This window comes from Acomys russatus, chromosome 24, assembly GCF_903995435.1.
Source record: "Acomys russatus chromosome 24, mAcoRus1.1, whole genome shotgun sequence".
Taxonomy (NCBI): domain Eukaryota; kingdom Metazoa; phylum Chordata; class Mammalia; order Rodentia; family Muridae; genus Acomys; species Acomys russatus.
In genome coordinates, this window is record NC_067160.1 from 9,422,749 (window position 1) to 9,443,320 (window position 20,572).

Consider the following 20,572-nt stretch of genomic DNA (forward strand, 5'->3'; position numbering starts at 1 on the left):
TCTGGGCTGTGTGCACTGCTGTACTCTGGTGGTTGACTCGAGCTGTGTGACTTTCTGGGAAGGGAACGAAATCCTGCTGACGAGTGCTGTTTCTGTTAAGTGAAGCCCTGATGATGTACCGATTGTTGAGATTATCCATGCTATGTGTATGCGATCTACCGCTGCAGGTCTTTGAGAAGTTCACGAAGGAGTCTACATCATTGCTAGATGAACTTGCTCTGATCAACAACGGAAGTGAAAAGGGGAGCGAGCAGGAGAAAGAGAGGTAGGTGGGGCGCAGGCTGCCCGTGCTGCTGGCTCGGGTTAAGAGGTACAACGAGAGCAGGTCTCTGCTAGGACCTGCCACGCACAGCTGACAAGCTTCTGCTTGACGCACGCAGTGTTCATTTGACTCAGGCTGGCTCTACAAAGCTACTTCTTCATGAGCCTGGCTGTATTTTTTTTTTTCCCTTGCGCTAGAAAACATTCTGTTCTAAGAATATACTTTGAAAACAAAGCTATTTTCTAGCCCCTTTAGTTCTGCCTTTTCCTGAGAACATCTGCAGCTTGGAATAAAATTCTTAAAACCTTATTTAAACTCATTAGTACCAAAATGTGTAGCATATAGAACTCTTCTCCTGAAATGTGGGACTTATAAGTTAATGCAAGGAGTTCGGCCTTTCATTGTACTTGATACAGTAGTTGAGTCGGACCATCACGATGTAGCCGCCCAGACTTACTATCTTCATTTATTGGTTGGTGGGCCACATTCCCTTCCACTTAAGGCTAAAACACATTAAGAAACACCCAGTGTAGCCGGGCGTGGTGGCGCACGCCTTTAATCCCAGCACTTGGGAGGCAGAGGCAGGCGGATCACTGTGAGTTCGAGGCCAGCCTGGTCTACAAAGCAAGTCCAGGACAGCCAAGGCTACACAGAGAAACTTTGTCTCGAAAAACCAAAAAAAAAAGACACCCAGTGCTGAGCTTTTGATTGTTGATGTCACCAGAATGGAGCTTTTCCATTAGGAAGTTTGAGTGAGCCAAAGGGAATTCTTACCCAGCTCCTTTGCAGCTGACCTTGAGTATGCGGCAGAACCTACAAATACAAATATGGTCAAGTGTCAGCCAGCTGAAATAACACGATCACGTGGGTGTAGAGGATGACAATTATACCAAATGCTGATTAAAACGAGTTCAGGATGTAAAAAACCAGTTTGAATTACAGTCTAGTTAAAGGCACCATAAATAGTCAGAAATATTAGTGCCCTGTACATAGCACATCGTATGTTGCTCCCCCCATGGAGGCACAGGCAACTAGAGTCAGAGTTCCACACAAGCCTAGCTTGGTGAACCAATAATTTTATTGGGGTCACTTATGGGAGTATAGGTGAGGGGTTACTTATAAGATAGTAGACAACTAATTAGCCGCTGTATCACCAAAGAAGAGACTCTGTCTAGCAAGTGCCGCCCGCTCGTGTATCTTGCAGGTGGAGAGGGGCCTCTTGTGCTGTCTGGTACACCCTCCTCCACTTTCACACGAGAATGTTAGTGCGCCCAGCCTATGGCAGTCTCTTGATGGTAACCCTCGCTGCTCTATTTCAAGACAGCACTTGGCATATCCTTCCTGGAGAACAGAGTTGCACAACACCATATAAAAATGTAAATGCATATATATCTATAGATATATACAGATATATGCATTAAGTCGTGTGTGTGTGTGTGTGTGTGTGTGTGTGTGTGTGTGTGTGTGTGAGTGACTTAAGGTTGCGGTAGCATGAAGCTATCACACACTCTTATTTCTCAGGAAAGACAGTCATTTGAAGAGGGTACCCATAGACAATGCAGTATTTCTATCCCTGTTGGTGGCTGTAAACCTGGGTTATGGGCACCAAGGAAGCTTGGAATCAGAGAGTCCCGTTTAACTGCTTCTTTAGACCTCATGCTTATAAGACAGTAGGACAGTGTTTGAGAAGGAGTGAGAAATGTTGACTTGTGTGTCTCCAAGAAGTATTAATAAAATCTTATGTCTACCAGTCTCCACATTCAAATGTTACTGTTAGGTTTCCTCCATACTCAGGCAATAGAATCCCATCTGTTGAAGATTTGTGTCAGTCGTCATTATATTAGCCCTCAGGGAGCTACCTAGGCTACCCGAGGGGTGAAGGCACGGATCAGTTAACAACAGAGCACAGGATGTGGTTTAGCATGGCGCAGCATGGTCTTTGGCTATGAGTTGCAAACTTCTCTCTCTTTCTTGAATTTTCTCTTTCTCATGTGTTTAAGAAAGTAAAGGCAGAATTCCAGCTGCCCAAGAAACAGGACCACAGTAGAGAAGGAGTGGAGCATAACTGTTAGGACACCACATGTGCGTGTGTGTATGTATGTTTATTAGTATGTAGGAGGCAAAATTTAACATGAGAAAATGCAGGTCTAAGAGTTTACTGGTTGGCTGCGTAGGGTGTTTAGTTATGTAATCACGGATCTCGTCATCTTCATTAAGGGGCGATTGGGCTTTTCCCTCTCCTGCTCGTATCCCCTTGTGTCTCATGTCTTAGCTTTAGCTTTAGCTAAGACGTGAGACACTGTGTTGAATAAGAATGGAGAGAGAGAGGAAACCCTTGTCTCCTGTGTCTGTTGCGGTCTCTGTCCTGAAGTCTACATTTGTGCTGTGTTACACTTAATTACGTACGCTGAACCATTCTTAACTTTGCTGTGAAGCCAGCCCAACTCGGCCGTCCTCCTAATGTGTTGTTGAAGTCTGTGCGTTTGGTTTCATCCGGGGCTGCTGTTCTCTTTTACTGTGTTCCCCTGGCTTTGGCTTCATAAGAGGAGGTGGTAGTGATCACTTACTAGCTGTGGGACAGTGTGTGGCACAGTACTGCTGGCTCTTTAACGGTCTGGTAGAATGTAGCATCGGATCTTTCTGGAATATGTTTATTATGTGTAAAACAATTTCTAAAGTAGATTTATAGGAATATTACAGCCTTTAAAAATTATTCTTCTGTTGCCTGCCAGGTCCGTGGATTTGAACTTCCTTCCATCTGTTGATCCTGAGACGGTTCTTCAGACAGGTAATGTGAAAAACAAAACATTGCTTGTTAGTGGTAATAATAATCTGGTGAACAAAGTATTAGCCTCTTAAAGAAATTTGTTCAGCATGTATGTGGTTGAGGTAGTAGGAATTTAAACGAAGTTTTTCCAAACTGCTTTGGGCTAAACTTGCTGGTGTTAATATAATATTTAAAAAATAATAGCAGTAAGCTATTTTCTCCTAGAAATACTAGGTTTATTTTCTATTTTATAAAATGGATTTCACAGAGTGATTTAATTCTATCTCATTTGGTTGTTGTGAGGATTATTGAATGCTTGCTGTGTGCTGCTTTCCCTCAGCAGCAGTTGAGATAATTGTTATTACTGTCTCTATTTTATACTTGAGGAAGTCAAGGCTTAGAGATTTAAAAAAAAAAAAAAAACCTAAGTAAGTAACTTGTTCAGAATCAATTAAGAAAATTTATCACCACAACTCCAAGCAGGTCCAAGTGCAGAGGCACCCGTTACAGCAGTTTGTAATCATCTGAGCGAAACACTGAGCCCGTGGCCTTGGCCTCCTGTGCTGATGCCTCGTCCTTCCTGCTGCGTGTGTGCTAGCCCCATGTCTGTAGTAGAGAGCCATCAAATCTAGGAGGATGAATTGAGATTCTTTTAATGAAATACTGTAATTTTATTTCTACTTCTAAAAAAAAAAACCCAACAGTATCTCATGTTACGCTCTTAGTGGGTTCCAGTCACAAATCTCAGCACTCTGTTGACTCCTATCCTTCAGCACAGTCTGTGAGGAAGGTCTTGTTACTGTATCGTTTTTAAGAGGCATGAAACTGAAGCAGTTAAGCGGGGCCGTGTGGACAGGCTCAGTAGTCCCAGTTCCCGGAAGGCAGAGGCAGGAAGGGAAGTTCAAGGTCTGGCTGACCCACAGCGTGAGTTAAGTGAAAGCTTGGGGGACTTACAGAGACCTCATCTCAAAGCCAGGGATGTGAAGGAGGCTGGAGATGTGGCCCAGGAGCGGCCCACGTTCCTAGCAGGCTCGTGGCTCCAGTTCCTTCCTTGGTGGGCCGAGTTATTACGCATACACACAGCCAGTAAATTCTATAGTCAAAACCTGAACCTAGGCAGTGAGGCATCAGAATTTTTTCTCAAAAAGTTGTCCTAAATTTTCTCTGGTAAAAATGGTACCCACAAGGAAAATGCGAAGATAACACTTGTCAGAGTAGGAAAAGAAATGAGTATATTCTGATGTTTTAAAAAAATATATATATATTTTTTTCCATGCAAAGATTCAGATGTGTTTAAGTATTTGCACAGATTTTTAAAATGAATGTTTTTCCAGTTGTAAATTGCCAAGAATAGTTTTTTTAAAAATCTGGATTGTTTTGATATATTTATTCAGCTATATTTCAGTTTTCAATATGATATAATCTCAGTTCTTTGGGGAGCAAAAGGATACTTATAACCCAGAAATTACATGTTTAAAAATTACTGTAGTTGGCCAGTAAAAGCACTATTTTACATGAAAACTTAATTCCATGAATTATTTGACATTTAAAAAAAACATTTTATTTTCAGTGATTGATTTAAGATCATTTTAAATATTTATATATATGCACTAAGTTTTGTTTTATATTCTATGAACACTTAAAGTAGGCATTGAAATTATATAATGGAGATTTAGAACAATCTAGATTTTTAAAGAAATTGGTTATATCTGAAAGCTATAATAAAAATTCTCTTTCTGTACTTTGAAAGCTATTTAAAGTTAGGATACTTTATTTTGTAGTAAAGATGAGAACAGGAAAGTTTATAATGCCTATGTACTTTTGATACCTGTGTAATAATTAGTAGTTTTATCTAGGCAAATGGTCTCTTTATTTTTAAAATTGTAACTGCGCCTATAGCTTTGTTACGCACTCCTCTGTGTCAGCTCCTGTATGAGGGGATTCCTAGGTGAGCTTGCTATATGCAATTCTTCCACTGCTATAGCCTGTCAGTGTGCTACACACATTCCTGTAGAGATTATTTCAGTATTATTTTGCACTGCTCGTAAAACTCCTGTTACCTTGATGATACAGCTGCCTCACCTCCAACTCTTAAGTGCCGTGCTTGAGAGTGAGGAGTTGAAGCCCTCCAATGTGAATTACTATTTCTTGAATTAGTAATGAAAATTCTTGAGTGTAATTTTGCTCCACAGAGAGAGAGAGAGATGATTTAGTGACACAGTATCTTGAGTAATAATCCACCAAGAATCTGATAAATACATATTAATGCATGTGCTCTGCGTTTACTGTGGCGTATGGGGTGTATATGTTTGCACAATTGGCCATCTGTTTCGGTATGTTTTCTAGTTTATATGAAATGATTACGTTCTCGTCTGTGTGCACATACGCAGCTTTCCTACTCTCTGTGGCATAAAGTTTCCAGTTGTATTTCATCCCTTCTGGGAGTGCAGAGGCATGGGTTTTAAAAGCGGGGTTAGGATTTAGAAGATCAACCTGTAGGGACCGTATTTTTTGTGGGCATTAATTACAAGTATCTTTCGTTTGTAAAGGGCATGAGTTGTTATCTGAATTACAGCAGCGTCGCTTTAACGGCTCCGATGGAGGGGTCTCGTGGTCTCCTATGGATGATGAGCTGCTCGCACAGCCACAGGTTATGAAGCTGTTAGACTCGCTCCGGGAGCAGTACACGCGCTACCAGGAAGTGTGCAGGCAGCGCAGTAAGCGCACACAGCTGGAGGAGATCCAGCAGAAGGTCATGCAGGTGGGTGTGTCAGGCTGCTGCGCCCCTCACTCTCCTCAGTCCTGGTGTCTTCCCTGGTAATGTCTGTCCCGTGGCTGACTGGATTAAGTCTTGTTTACATCACATAGAGGACTTCAGAGATTTCAAACTTGATTCATATCTTTATAGGGACTATCCACATTAAAGTTATTTCTGCAATAGTGGAATTGATTATTTAACTCACTTAACAGAATGAACTTCAAAGCCAGCTAGTTTAAAACATAAATGGTCTCTATATTCACTTTATCCATAACATTTGAACATGGTTGCTTGATCTGTTCTTAACTTATAAAGCTTACTAGATGGTTTTCTATCATTGTAAAGCATTTGGACTTAGCATGCAAAGGTAATACATGTTGTGTAGGTAATCCTAATATTAAATTTATTCTTTTATGCTATTAATAAAAATGTTAATCTACTTAATTATGAATTTTTAGTTGCTTTTGGAATTTATTTTCATACAGAATATGGCTGAAAATACCAAAATGAATATTAGACATTTCTGTTCATTAGGTGGATTTTTATCTGCTGAAAAATTAAGAAAATAAATCTTTAAATGATTTTATTTATTTGGTGATACAAGCTGGAGCAGCTGCTCAGCCATAATAGAGTGTACTGCTCTTGCAGAGGACTTGGTTCAGGTTCCAGCACCCACATTCAGGGCTCACAGTTACCTGTAACTGCAGCTCCAGAGAAGTCTGCTGCTGTGTGCTTTTCTGTCTTCCAGAGGTGCCTGCTCTTACATGTACATACTCATGCACACATGTGCACATAACTAAAAATAAAATAGACTTTTAAAAGTAAGTGCCAGCTGCCCAAAATGCTGAAGTGTTCATTTTAAATCTAGATTAATTGATTCTCTAGGTAAATATTTATTAAATGCTTCACATGTATTAGGCATGATACTAGATTTTTACAGGTTATAAAAGTAGATTTAGATTTAGATTTGTTTGTTGACAAACTTAAGGAGAAAAGGCATTGAGGGCATCACCGGGAAAGAACCAGAGGGTTGTGTTGTTGCTGTGGTTTTGTAGTCTGAAAGGCCCAGTGGGCAGAAGTAGCAGTCGAGTTTATTCTCTAGGAACGTGGACTATTTCACCACACAGAAGAAGGGTTTACAGGAAGCTGGCGTGTTGTGGTGGTTAGAGGACAGCACAGTGAGGAAGTGGGCGTTTGGGCTCTTGGGATGCACTGGATTCTATAGTGTCTGCGCATTAGTTGAATGTCTAGGACCACTCTCAGAAAGCTAGTGTGCAGCAAGAAGCCAACACTCTAATGGTAGTGTATATTCACTAAACTAGACTTCTGCTAAGGATGCCCAGCCTGTGTTGTGGTCAGGACAGCAGTGTCACACATAGGACAGACTCATGGGTGGTTTCCTAACCCATGGCTATCAGGTTCAGCCCCCCCACCCCATGGAATGTGTGGCCCAAGATAATTCTCAATGTGGCACAGCAGAGCCAAAATGTTGGATATCTTGACTAGAAACCATTAGCTGACTTTCCCTGTAAAGGCTAAATATTTAGGCTTTATGGATCACATAGTGTTTTTCGTCGTTACAGCTAGTTAGCCCTCCTTTATAATGTAAGAAATGTGCAAGTATAGTATATGCATATGAGTGTGCATGGCCTGTTTCCGGTGGAACTATATTTTCAAAGCAGATAATGGCCCAGATTTGGCCTTCAGGGTATAGCTTGCTGACCTCTGACTAAATCTGTAACATAGGAAGAAAGGCGTGAAAGGACGATGTTGAATTCCAGGCAGAAAAATCAAGACTTTTATTGACATTAATCACATGTAAACTAAAGATGTCTGAGCATATGTTTAATTGTGACTATTTCTGTGTACTTACTAGTATGCTAAAGGCAGTCTGTACCAGGCAAGTAAGCTTCAGCCTTTATGTTGGAATTACCTTGGATAAGCACAGACATAGAATGGCACAGTGGTTGGGACAAGGCTCAGTCCTGCACCCAGGCTGTCTGGATCTGGCCTTTTCTGTTTCCAAGCAGGTTGTCCTTGGATGACTAGTCTATGCCCTAGTTTCTTCCTCCACAAGCAGAGCAATTACAACACTAACTATAGAAACACACCTATTTATTAAGACCTTTAAATGAAGAATTAAAGTGACAGTTTTCCAGGATCCTTAGTGCCTGGTATAACAAGTTCTGGCTTTTGGATTTATGCATAGCGGTAAGAATCACCACCACATGGGCTTTGCTAAATAGATAAGATCAAAGAAGTCAATGTACCGAAAAGTGCATCTTTAAAATGCCCAAGTAAGAGATGATAGACGGGAGATGATGACTATGGTGATGGTGGTGGTGGTGATGTGATAGTGCTATGTATAGTGGAGGTGGTGGTGGTGGTGATGGTGATGAGATAGTGCTGTGTATAGTGGAGGTGATGGTGATGGTGATGAGATAGTGCTATGTATAGTGGAGGTGATGGTGATGATGGTGATGAGGATGAGATAGTGCTATGTATCGTGGAGGTGATGGTGATGGTGATGAGATAGTGCTATGTATAGTGGAGGTGATGGTGATGGTGGTGATGGTGATGAGATAGTGCTATGTATAGTGGAGGTGATGGTGATGATGGTGATGAGGATGAGATAGTGCTATGTATCGTGGAGGTGATGGTGATGGTGATGAGATAGTGCTATGTATCGTGGAGGTGATGGTGGTGGTGATGAGATAGTGCTATGTATAGTGGAGGTGATGGTGATGGTGATGAGATAGTGCTATGTATAGTGGAGGTGATGGTGATGATGGTGATGGTGATGAGATAGTGCTATGTATCGTGGAGGTGATGGTGATGGTGATGAGATAGTGCTGTGTATAGTGGAGGTGATGGTGGTGATGGTGATGAGATAGTGCTATGTATCGTGGAGGTGATGGTGATGGTGATGAGATAGTGCTATGTATAGTGGAGGTGATGGTGGTGGTGATGAGATAGTGCTATGTATCGTGGAGGTGATGGTGGTGGTGATGAGATAGTGCTATGTATCGTGGAGGTGATGGTGATGGTGATGAGATAGTGCTATGTATCGTGGAGGTGGTGGTGATGGTGATGAGATAGTGCTATGTATAGTGGAGGTGGTGGTGATGGTGATGAGATAGTGCTATGTATAGTGGAGGTGGTGGTGATGGTGATGAGATAGTGCTGTGTATAGTGGAGGTGATGGTGATGGTGGTGATGGTGATGAGATAGTGCTATGTATAGTGGAGGTGATGGTGATGGTGGTGATGGTGATGAGATAGTGCTATGTATCGTGGAGGTGATGGTGGTGGTGATGAGATAGTGCTATGTATCGTGGAGGTGATGGTGGTGGTGATGAGATAGTGCTATGTATAGTGGAGGTGATGGTGATGGTGATGAGATAGTGCTATGTATAGTGGAGGTGATGGTGATGATGGTGATGGTGATGAGATAGTGCTATGTATCGTGGAGGTGATGGTGATGGTGATGAGATAGTGCTGTGTATAGTGGAGGTGATGGTGGTGATGGTGATGAGATAGTGCTATGTATCGTGGAGGTGATGGTGATGGTGATGAGATAGTGCTATGTATAGTGGAGGTGATGGTGGTGGTGATGAGATAGTGCTATGTATCGTGGAGGTGATGGTGGTGGTGATGAGATAGTGCTATGTATCGTGGAGGTGATGGTGATGGTGATGAGATAGTGCTATGTATCGTGGCGGTGATGGTGATGGTTGATGAGTGATGAGATAGTGCTTGTGGTATAGTGAATGGTGATGGTGTGATGTGTGATGAGTAGTGCTATGTATCGTGGAGGTGATGGTGATTGGTGATGAGATAGTTGCTATGTATCGTGGAGGTGATGGTGATGGTGATGAGATAGTGCTATGTAATCGTTGGAGTGATGGTGATGGTGCTGAGATAGGCTATGTATAGTGGAGGTGGTGGTGATGGTGATGAGATAGTGCTATGTATAGTGGAGGTGGTGGTGATGGTGATGAGATAGTGCTGTGTATAGTGGAGGTGGTGGTGATGGTGATGAGATAGTGCTGTGTATAGTGGAGGTGATGGTGATGGTGATGAGATAGTGCTGTGTATAGTGGAGGTGGTGGTGGTGATGGTGATATTTATAATGACTGATGATAGTTAACAGAGCATTGTTAAAAACAGACAAATTTCATTGTAGTTCGGGGTTTTTGTTTGTTTGGGGTATTTTTTGTTTGCTTTGTTTTGGTTTTGTTTTGTTTTTTTCTCTCTTTAATTTTTGTTAAAGATAAGGTCTCACTTTGAAGCCCAGGCAGATCTCTAGCTTATGATTCTCCTGCCTCCTGCCTCAGCTTTCTGACTGCTGGGATGTCAGGCACGTGGGGCCACAGCCAGCCATTTTCTCTATGAATCTGCAGCTGTGCCAGTACACCAGTGCTGCGTGGGCAGCTTCCCTACAGACCACAGTTTAAAGATCCAGTTCCCTTGCCAAAAAGATTATTTGAATGTAGCTACAGTAACATGTGAATGGCATGTTGAACACATGGCACACACCACAGTGTCTTGCAGATCTGGAGGACTTCAGTATATGTAGAGCTGGTCGGGAAGGCGCACATCTGTTTATGTTAAGTCAGTGAAATACCTGTCCTGACACATCGCGGAGAACGCGACGCACGAGCAGTGGGTAGCTGATAGACTGTGTGCTGAGTAGCTGTGTAGTCATTCTCAGTCACGGTTTAGATCGGCAGTGTCAGACTTCATGAGGAGTGTGAATGCTCTGCGTGCTGCTTTTGTGGAGTTAGAAGTTAGCGCTCACACACTCCTGGGTAGGTGATGGCACCACCTCACTGAAGAGGCTGTGGTCTTCTCCATTATGCACTGCAGCAGTATTTCTGCCAGTGCTGCAAGCGTTAGTTGTATAACATTCCATGCCCTTTTCCTGCATTCTAGAGAGAGGCCACAGGATACACTCACAGCTGCGTAAGTGCACAGCTGGAGGTAATGTTCTCAGCCCCTGCACCCCTCCTGCAGCTAGGTGCTTGTCTGCGTTCCTGCTGGGGCTGTCCTTGTGTGTGTCCCAGTGCTCCCTCGTGCAGTCCAGCTGTGAAACAGTAGTGGATTGCCACAGGCATTTTTGGCCTGCGCAAATATTTGCTCTCACAGGTTTTATGGACACATCTCTAAGGTTATACTTTGCCTTTAAATGTATTAATAACTGTTTGAGGGGTCTTATTGTCATAGATTGTGTGCAGAACTGTTTCTGAAATAAGTTAACATTCATACCTGACTGAGTAAAATGTGAATGAAAATTTTATAACATCACTTGGCAATCCACTATCATTGATGCATTTAAATGGACTTATTTACTGGGTACTGACCTCAGTTTGAAAAATTTTATTAGAAGTAGTCATACAGTTACTGCAGCTACACTATGATGTTACGTACTCAGGAAAATCAGTTTTGGCATGTGTTAAAGCTGCCCGTACTGTTGGTCATGTAATTGGGTTTCTGTGTCAATGAGATGCCTCTCCTTTATATGAAATTCGTCTTTAGGTTAGGGGCTTCTCTATGGTTCTGCGCTCTTACTTTTTTGTGTCTGTCCTGACACAGCAGACAGACTAGTGATGAAGAACAAAGGTTTGCCTTGCATAGTTAGCGCTACAGGCCAGAAAATCCAGGGTCAGGAGGTGTCTGTCTGATTGGAGCTTTCTTGCTATGTAGAAGGCAAAAGGGCAGGAATTTGAATGAGAAGTGGGGCAGTGCAGGAACACATCAGCACAAGTTAATCAGCAAGCGAAGAAACAAATAGCACCTGTGTGAGCCTGAGTTCTGCCTTCACCTTAACTGTGCCACACAGGGCTGCTGTTGGAACATTCTAGGCACTGTGTAAGACTTGTCATGGTGGGTTGTATTTGTGACTCTCAGCCTCTGTGCTTTCCCACCTTCCCTTCTATCCTCTCAGGCTTTATGGTTTGTCTCTCATCTGCATTTTCCCATATAGTTTGTAAGTTTCTTAAGAGAACCGTACAATGGAAAAAAGAAAGCATCTTCAACAAATGGTGTGGTCTAACTAGATTTCTACATGTAGGAAAATACAGATAGATCCATAATAATCACCCTGTACAAATTGAAGTCCAGGTGCATCAGAAACCTCAAAATAAAACCAGACACACTAAAGCTATTAGAATAGAAAGTGGGGAAGATCCTTGAACTCATTGGCACAGGAGACAACTTCCTGAACAGAACACCAACTGCCCAGGCTCTAAGATCAACAATTAATAAATGGGACTAAAAAGCTTCTGTAAGGCAAAGGTCACTGTCAATAGAACGAAACAGCAGACTACAGATTGGGAAACAATCTTCATCAATCCTACATCCAACAAAAGGCTAATATCCAAAATATATAAAGAACTCAAGAAATTAAACACCAACAAACCAAATAATCCAGTTAAAAACGGGGTACAGCAGGATAACCATCCTATAATTCACAGGCCCAGAGGAGCTAAGTAGCAGGGAGGGCCCAAGAGAGGATGCACAAATCTCACTGAGAACAGGAAATAGAATATACAGAGGAAGTGCTTGAAGACAGGAGCAGGAAGGGAGAGGCAGTGCTGGAGGAAATGAGGGTGGAGATCGGATGTACAGGGAGCAGGAGGACATACGGCTTGCAGAGAGAAGAAAAACTATGGCTTGAGGCATCTCTGAGACAGACTGGAGGTTATGACAGCGTAGGCTCCTGGGAGGATATGGGGTGACTGTAGCTGAGACCCGACTAGTGTTGGACATGGAGATGGAAGAGGCCACCCTGTAATCAGACAGGACTCCTCGTGAAGGGAGGGAACACCAACCCACCACAAAAACTTCAACCCAAGATGTACCCTACCTGTAAGATGTGCAGGGATAAAGATAGAGCAGAGATTGAGGGAATGTCCACCCAGGGCCTGGCCCAACCCGAGACCCACCCCATGGGAGAGAGCCAACCCCCGACACTATTAGTGGTACTCTACTATGCTTGCACACAGAAGCCTAGCACAACTGTCCTCTAAGAGGCTCCACCCAGTAGGGGATCAAAACAGATGCTGAGACTCACAGCCAAACATTGGGCGGAGTGAAGGGAATTTTGTGGGAAAGTAGAAGGAAGGAGGAGGTGACAGGAGCTCCACAAGAAGACCAACAGAACCAACTAACCAGGGCGCAGAAGGGCTTGGAGACTGAAGCACCAACCAAGGACCATGCATGGACTGGACCTGGGCTCCCTACACAGATGGAGCCGATGGGCAGCTCAGGCTTCATGTGGCTCCTCTAGTAAGGAGAACAGGGCCTGGCTCTGACATAGACTCTGTTGCCTGCTTTTTTTTTTTTTTTTTTCTTCCCTCCCTGGTGGGGCTGCCGTGCCAGGCCACAGGGGAAGAGGGCATGCTCCATCCTGATGCAAGTTGATGAGCTGCAGTGGATGGGAAATGGGGGCTCCCCTTTTCTGAGGAATAAGGGAACAGGGGGAAGAGAGGAGGGAGGGGCCTACGATTGGCATGTAAAGTAAATAAATAATTAAAAAGAAGTGTCCGTTTTAACTGTTGTATCTAACCCTGAAATGTGGAGCGGAAATGAGTGTCTTTATGTACACCAGCTGGTGTATCCCCAAAGCAATCCTGCACACTCCTCAAGGTTAGGAAACAGAATCTTCCAACTAGTGGAAATGGCAAAAATTCAAACTCACACGTGCTCAGGTGTCCTGTGAAAGTGATGCTGGCTAGTGAAGCAGAGTGCTGCTTGCTGCTCTAGAGGCAGCTCGTGTCAAAGGCTGAAGGGGAAACAGTAAGGATGCTGACCGCCAGACCTCTTGACTCTGAAGAGTACCTGCCAACAGAGTTTACGTTGAACGTGACAACTGAGTTCAGCCAACAGTTGTTCCAGTGACTCTACAGTACCACTTTTTTTTTTAAAGATTTATTTATTTATTACGTATACAGTGCACATTAGATCACATTATAGATGGTCGTGAGCCACCATGTGGTTGCTGGGAATTGAACTCAGGACCTCTGGAAGAACAGACAGTGCTCTTAACCGCTGAGCCATCTCTCCAGTCTACAGTACCACTTTTATTTTTGAGGTTTGCATGCTTGTCTTCAACCTTAAAGTATAGTTTGTATATTAAGGCAGTAGACTATAAGATAAAAAGACACAGAGAAATCACGGAAGACCCCACATATGTAGTAAACAGGCACTTGCAGTGTATTCAGTGCTACTAATAACTGCATGGAGAGGCTTTATTTTCTAGTTGGCCGGAGTATTTACACAGCAGTAGGTTGTGTACCTTGCAAAGTTATTGGAAAATACACTTACAGCTGATTATTAGGTGTTGTGGGTAGAAACGCATGTCTCACAGGAGTGTTTTAGGGCATATGCCATTACCCATAGCATTTCCCTCATACTAGAAGGGTCTAGTGGACGTTTTTCTAAGGAAATAAACAGAATTAGGGAAAATGCTGTATTTGACTGCCGGGTACTTTTCATCATATAATCACATACTGATGCCACAACAGAGCCTTGAATGTAGGTGCAGTGGCCACATGGAGTGGTACATCTTAGGGTGAGAGGGCGGCTGGGCCGCTTGGCTGATTGGACAGTTGGAGAGAGGAAGGCAAAGAGGTGGCCTGCTTACAATGAGGTTTGTAAACTCACTGGAAATTGTAGTAGCTGCCACACGGAAATTACTACAGTGTTGTAATTTAGTGTTAAATGAAAACCACAGCATAGAAATCACTTGGAACTGAAGAGGTGGGTGAAACAAACATGTCTAGGACGATACAAGAGGAAATTGCTTTGAAAATGAACAGAAGGGAGTGCAGACGAGTTCCTTATGTTGTATGTTTATATAATTATATAAATGAATGCATAACCATTTAAAACTGAGTGTCAAACCCCCCCCCCCATTAGCAGCAGTGCACAGCCACAGCAGACAGGCTCCCCTTCACTGTTGTGAGGCCGTTCCAGCAAGCTACGGCGGCTCCTGCACTCATTTGGCGAGAACTGTCCAACTTTCAGGTTTAGGTCACCGTACATCTAGTCTTGGATTCCCTGTTGCAACTTAGTGACAGGTGAAGCTTGATGCTGTTCCCGCCTTGCTTTGTTAGGGTTCCTTAACAGTGTGAGCGTGCAGAAGAGTTAGCAAAACCTCCTGCGCAAGTCTGACCTTTGCTTTGTTCCCCCAGCCCCTGATAGAGGCTGGAATGGAAGCAGTGTCACTTGGCAATGTGGCTTCTACAACAGTTCACCCAAGGGCTGGTCTGAACTGTTAATACCTGATGGAGTACAACTTTGAGCATCTTCGAGTTCAGTGACTCATGATGGAGCATGAGCTTTTGATGCTAGAATGACTCATATCTACTCCAGATGGTTCTTGCCTCCTTGCACCTGCCTCTGCTGGGTCCTGTCATCTTGGCAAATTATAGTGTTCCCCGCAACCCCCCCAACACCAATATTCATTTGAGCGTAGCTTGTGGGACTTTTTTTTTTTTTTTTTTTAAGAATTCTGAATGTTTAGTTTATCCTAGGAAGACACTTAGAGATTGTTAAAGTAGTCTTATTTTGCACTCCGTGAGAGAGTGGTATTTTAACGTTGTTACCTCCCTCTGTCTTTAGTACTTTGGTTGGTATGTCCCACTGAATCAGTACATGTCCCTTTTGCTCCTAGGCTTTCACTCATACATTGTTACCTCGGACAAGTTGTTTAGTTTCTGAAACTTAGTTTTCTGAAGTGTTAGATGAAACCTTTGACCAGTGTCGTTTCTGATGTCCTTCCCAACTCCAAATCCTGCAGTTCTGGATCTCTTATTATAAGTAAAATTGTAACCTTCTTTAATAGAAGCATTTGGTGTTGGTTCTGGCACCCCCAGCCTGGCAGATGGTCAGATAGCTGAAAGCCAAGTGTTAGCTACAGCGTTCATCCTTCCAAATTCAGTTTTTTTGGAAGTGATGTCACAGTGTAAATACGTGATCCAAATGAGACAGGTACTACCGGTGATATTGCAGTAGGATTTAAGTAATTTAAGTTATAAACATTTGAGGAATTCAGGGAAGGGGAGCTAATGAGAATGAAAATTTGAAAAGCTTTTGGTTATTTTCATCTCATCTTTTCATTTGTAGGTCGTGAACTGGCTTGAAGGACCTGGATCTGAGCAGCTGAGAGCACAGTGGGGCATCGGCGACTCTATCAGGGCGTCCCAGGCCCTGCAGCAGAAGCACGAGGAGATTGAGAGCCAGCACAGTGTGAGGAGCCTTCCCTCTGCACATCACAGTGTAGCCTCCCAGGGTGGGGCTGGGTGCTGGGTGCTGGGTGGCTCCTCGTGTTGGTATAGGGACAGAGTGCTTATGCTGAGTACAGAGCCAGTGGTAGTTTGGGCTTGATTCCCATGCAGTTCCATTACTTTGTTACAGAAGCGCAGTTTGGATGGTGTTGACAGTGTCGGGGGAAAGGTGACCTAAAAATGGAGAGCCTTTATTAGTGGTTCCTGAGATGGAAACTTGCTGCTTTAATTGTTTCGACAGGTGTTACACATAGAGACTACGGGTGTCATTGTGACATTTTCATACTTGTATGTCCTCTCAGACCCCTCAGCTGTCCCCACCCCCTGCCCCGTTTCCTTTTCCAAGTGGCACTTTCTGTAGTCCTCAGAGAGAGGGGCCACACCACAGCCACTGTGCTAAACACAGGTGTGGGTCTGAGGGCGTGGGACACAACATCTGCCCATTCTCTGTTGATTAAACGTTTACTCTTGCAGTTATGAAGGTGACAACCAGGAAATCAGATATACACTCGGCAATAAATTAATACCTAATCTGGTTACAGTAACAATGGCTCATAAGAATTTAAAATGGAAAACTTGGTGGGCAGAGGAGTCAGTGTTTGGCTTGTGCTGTGGGGTGGCAGCCTGACCTCAATGTCAGTGTCACATCTGGCTGTGAGAAGGGCCCTCAGTCCCCTTGAGCCATGTTACTTATGTTGGTTTTAAGTGAACTGAATATAAAATTGGAAAAAATTAACATTGAATCTATTTTTATCTCTTTAAAATATCTTCAAAAGCTGGTCAGTAATAATAATGTTGAGCTCACATGAAACTTAAAAATCAAATCCCATAATTGAAGTATATATAAATTTATAAATATACATATATAAAAATTTCTAAATATATAAAATTTAATGCGTTTCACAGTTTCCAACATGGATCTCTCTTTTATGGTTAAGTGGAATTATAAGTGGACAACTTATAAGCCCTATTCCTGGGGTTATAATCTTTTTAATTCTCTTACTCTTTTAAAACGATATAATGCTATTAAGTTGGGCTTTGTTGTTGTTGTTGTTGTTTTGGTTCCGGTTTATTTTTGATAGGAATTTGGTTTGTTAGAACTGTGTGGATTATTCCAGAGTACATTATTATAGGACAACTGGATTCCATAATTTGTTCCCTTATTTAGCTCTTAAAAAGAGTATATGTCATAGAGTGTTCTAGACTTCATCAGAGAGCAATTAATTATGTTAGACGTTTAGTGAGAGCTTGTGACCTAGGGATCCTGAGACGAGTTTTTATGTTTTATTATTTTAAAGCGAAACACTTGTAGGTAGAAACTGATTGTACACATACCACATGTGAGCTCACATTGAGCTAACAAGTACATCACATGCTTCACGGAGCCTGGAAAATGTGCAGATTGCATGATGCCTGTGCACCGTCTCTACAAGGTCATTAATCACATTAAAGACGCAACACGCTTGTGGGGTCCGCGTGCTTCGCCGTACTTTTGAGTGCTGAATGCCCGCAGAACTTTTTCATTGCTAAGGGCCACCAGTTAGATTCTTCAAATGCCACCACAGTGTTCCCTAGATGCAGACACGGTGACAGACTGTATATGTGTTACCAGCATCAGAGTGGATCTCTGTGCACACAGAGGTGGTCTTTCTATTTCTTTCTTAGAGAAATCTCTCAATTTAATGAATGAGCTTTCTCTTAAGTTCTTGCATCATTAGTACCTGGGGACTTGCATAGCTGAACTGACACCTCCATTCATGGTCCTCACAGACAGCGCATGCGGAGAGCCTAGAGCCCCTGTTCATATCCAGCCAATGGACAGCACATCCTCCACAGCTGTGGGGAGCCTCTGCCTCTGACATGAACTCTGATGCTCCCAATTTGATCATCTCCCCTTGGCAGGGAGACTGTGTGGGCACACAGAGGCAGGGGGTGCAGGCTCTTCTGATGAGACCTGATAGGCTGTGGTCAGATGGTAGGGAGGAGGGCCCCCCTGTCAGTTCTAGGGGAGGGGAATAGGCCGGAAGAGGGAGGGAGGGAGGGTAGGAACGCGAAGATACAAATGAGGGAATAACAGTCAGGATGTAATAGGAATAAATTATAGTAAATAAATAGATACAATTTTAAAAAGACCCGGGGTGGGGAAGGGGAGAGAAACACTGATGGCCCGTCATCGTGTATTCACTTAAGCCATGTGTGCTATTGGGGATTTGCTGTATAACTGGGAGGTGTGGGAAGAGCGTGTGGGAGTCTGGGTGAGATGGAGCCGGCCACAGGTTAATAACTGCTGAAGCTTGGTGGGTGTGGCGGCTCCTTATGTTGTTCTGTTGGGCTTGCTTTAGATTTGAAATTCCCCCTTGTAAGGTTTAAAAAGATTATTGTGCTGTTTTAACCAATAGGTGGCGCTACACTGCTGCCTTGTGAATAGGTTGGTTGTTGACAAAGGTGCTAACTTACTGTATTTAAGGTTCTAATGTTTAGTATTTTACTCAAAACTTTCTTAGCTGGGTCTGGTATACCATCCAGAGCTGTCTCAAAACCAGCCAGCCAGCCAACCAGCCAACCAACCAACCAACCGAAAGCCCAATAACAAAATTAAAACTCTGTTTGTTCTTTGCAAATAAGAACCAACTGTTAAAAGTATTTATTGCTATTTTTCTGGCCTTGTGTAGTAATGACAGAATTCTAATACTGATAGCAGACAAAGAATTTGGAAAATTTTTAATATATAATTTATATTAAATTATAGTGTCAAGCATTAAATTTCAAATTTCACATAAAAGCATAATGGAGAATTAAGACTAAGAACTCACAAGAGTTTGGCTATTTAGGATTAATATAAAAAAATAAGCCTCCTACCAACATGTGGTTCTTTGCAAGGGATTATGGGTTAGAAATGCATTCAGCTTTTTAATGCAACAGAAAATAGCAAGAAGCCTGGTAGTGGTTATAGAATCTGATAATAAATTTTAAAAGGTTTAAATTGAAACTGGGTATGGTGTTTCACACCTGTAATCTTAGTAAGGCAGGAGAATTACAAATTGGAAGAAAGCCCTTCTCTCAAAACAGTCAAAATACATAAAAAAGAATTTTAGTTCAGTGAAAGTCTTACTTTTACAATTTGGTAGAGGCAAGTGTGGTAGGAAACTTGTGCTGACAGTGTGGAATATAGTCTCTGAAGCCTTTTTATCATTCTATCATAATCCTAGCCACAGAGGCCAAATGTTCCTGGTGTGTGCCACCTCATAGGAACCAGCAGCACGGGTTTGCTTAAGGAATCAAGACACGTTTCATCTTGATACATACTGTGGGAATTGCCTTGGTAACCTGACCCGCAGTGTTCCTTCCATCTGCATCAGGATGATTGTCCCTGGTAAAGCTGCTGTAGATGCTCATCATCCCACCTGTGCACAGCCCCCACACGCGCTGGCACCAGAGACCTGGCATTCAAGCTCATTGGCTCCTTAGTGGTCTTGATCCAAGCCCCATACAACAGCTGTGCAAGCTAGGTGGGCCAGAGTGAATCAAAGGCAGCCTGCTCACCTGAGCTCACGTGTACACCTCATCTCCCTCTTTTTTAAAGGAAGAAACAATTAATTTTCAGCACACACTATAGACAAGCTGGTTCCTCTTTGACCACCATTCTAGGCTGGCTGATACGTCTTTGGGATAACCTCAGTTATGTAAATCAGTAAAATCTGTATCTCTAATCAAAGTATTGATTGGGGGGGGGCATGCCAGTCTTTGTGCTACATTTACATCCCTGGCAAGGTTACAGAAACCTCTACACCCTGGGGCCCCACCGAAGAGTGTAGACTGTTAGTATGTACCAGGCCAAGTGAAGCTTGAAGTTCTCAGGGAGAAATTGTATCTAGAATGCAATTCTAGGATTCTAGCCTGTTTCTTTGCTTAAAATCATTGCAACTTCTTTTTCAGGAACTGGACACATTTGTTCAGAATACTAGCTAAGTTTCTACGTGCTATTAATCAGGCAGGGAAAACAGTCTCTATTTGAGAGCATGACAACAATGTTCTCCGTGATATTTTTCACATTAAAATAGCCACTCACCATGTACCCTGGCACACACCTGTAATCCAAGCACTCTGGGAGGCAGAGGCAGGTAGATCTCTGTGGGTTCCAGGCTAGCCTGATCTATAAAGTGAGTCCAGGACAGCCGAGGCTACACAAAGAAGCCCTGTCTCAAAAAACAAAACAAAACAAAACAAAACAACCAACCTGGAGCTAGCAAGAAGGTGCCTTCTGCCAAGCCTGATGACCTGAGTTCTCTCCTCTGTAGGTACCCACATGGCGGAAGGAGAAAGCCTGCTTCCAAAAGTTGTCTTCTGACATCCCCCGCCAAGTGCTGCACGTTAGCACCCATGCACTGCCCAACATGCATACAAAACACATACAATATAAAATAAGATGTTGACAGATACTCTCGATCAGTCATTATATTAATTTTGTAATTTTAAAAGCATCTTAAAACTAAT

General features: G+C 43.0%; 1 protein-coding gene across 5 annotated transcripts in view; it reads left to right on the forward strand.

The window, feature by feature from the left end:
• Positions 1-20,572, forward strand: part of Sestd1 (SEC14 and spectrin domain containing 1) — a 91,342-nt gene that overhangs the window by 54,470 nt on the left and 16,300 nt on the right. For all 5 annotated transcript variants that reach the window (XM_051166976.1, XM_051166972.1, XM_051166974.1 and 2 more), the window contains exons 7-10: positions 168-265; positions 2,995-3,050; positions 5,579-5,790; positions 15,918-16,040. In XM_051166976.1, the coding sequence (XP_051022933.1) occupies positions 168-265; positions 2,995-3,050; positions 5,579-5,790; positions 15,918-16,040 (489 nt within the window). The remainder of the gene's footprint in view (positions 1-167; positions 266-2,994; positions 3,051-5,578; positions 5,791-15,917; positions 16,041-20,572) is intronic.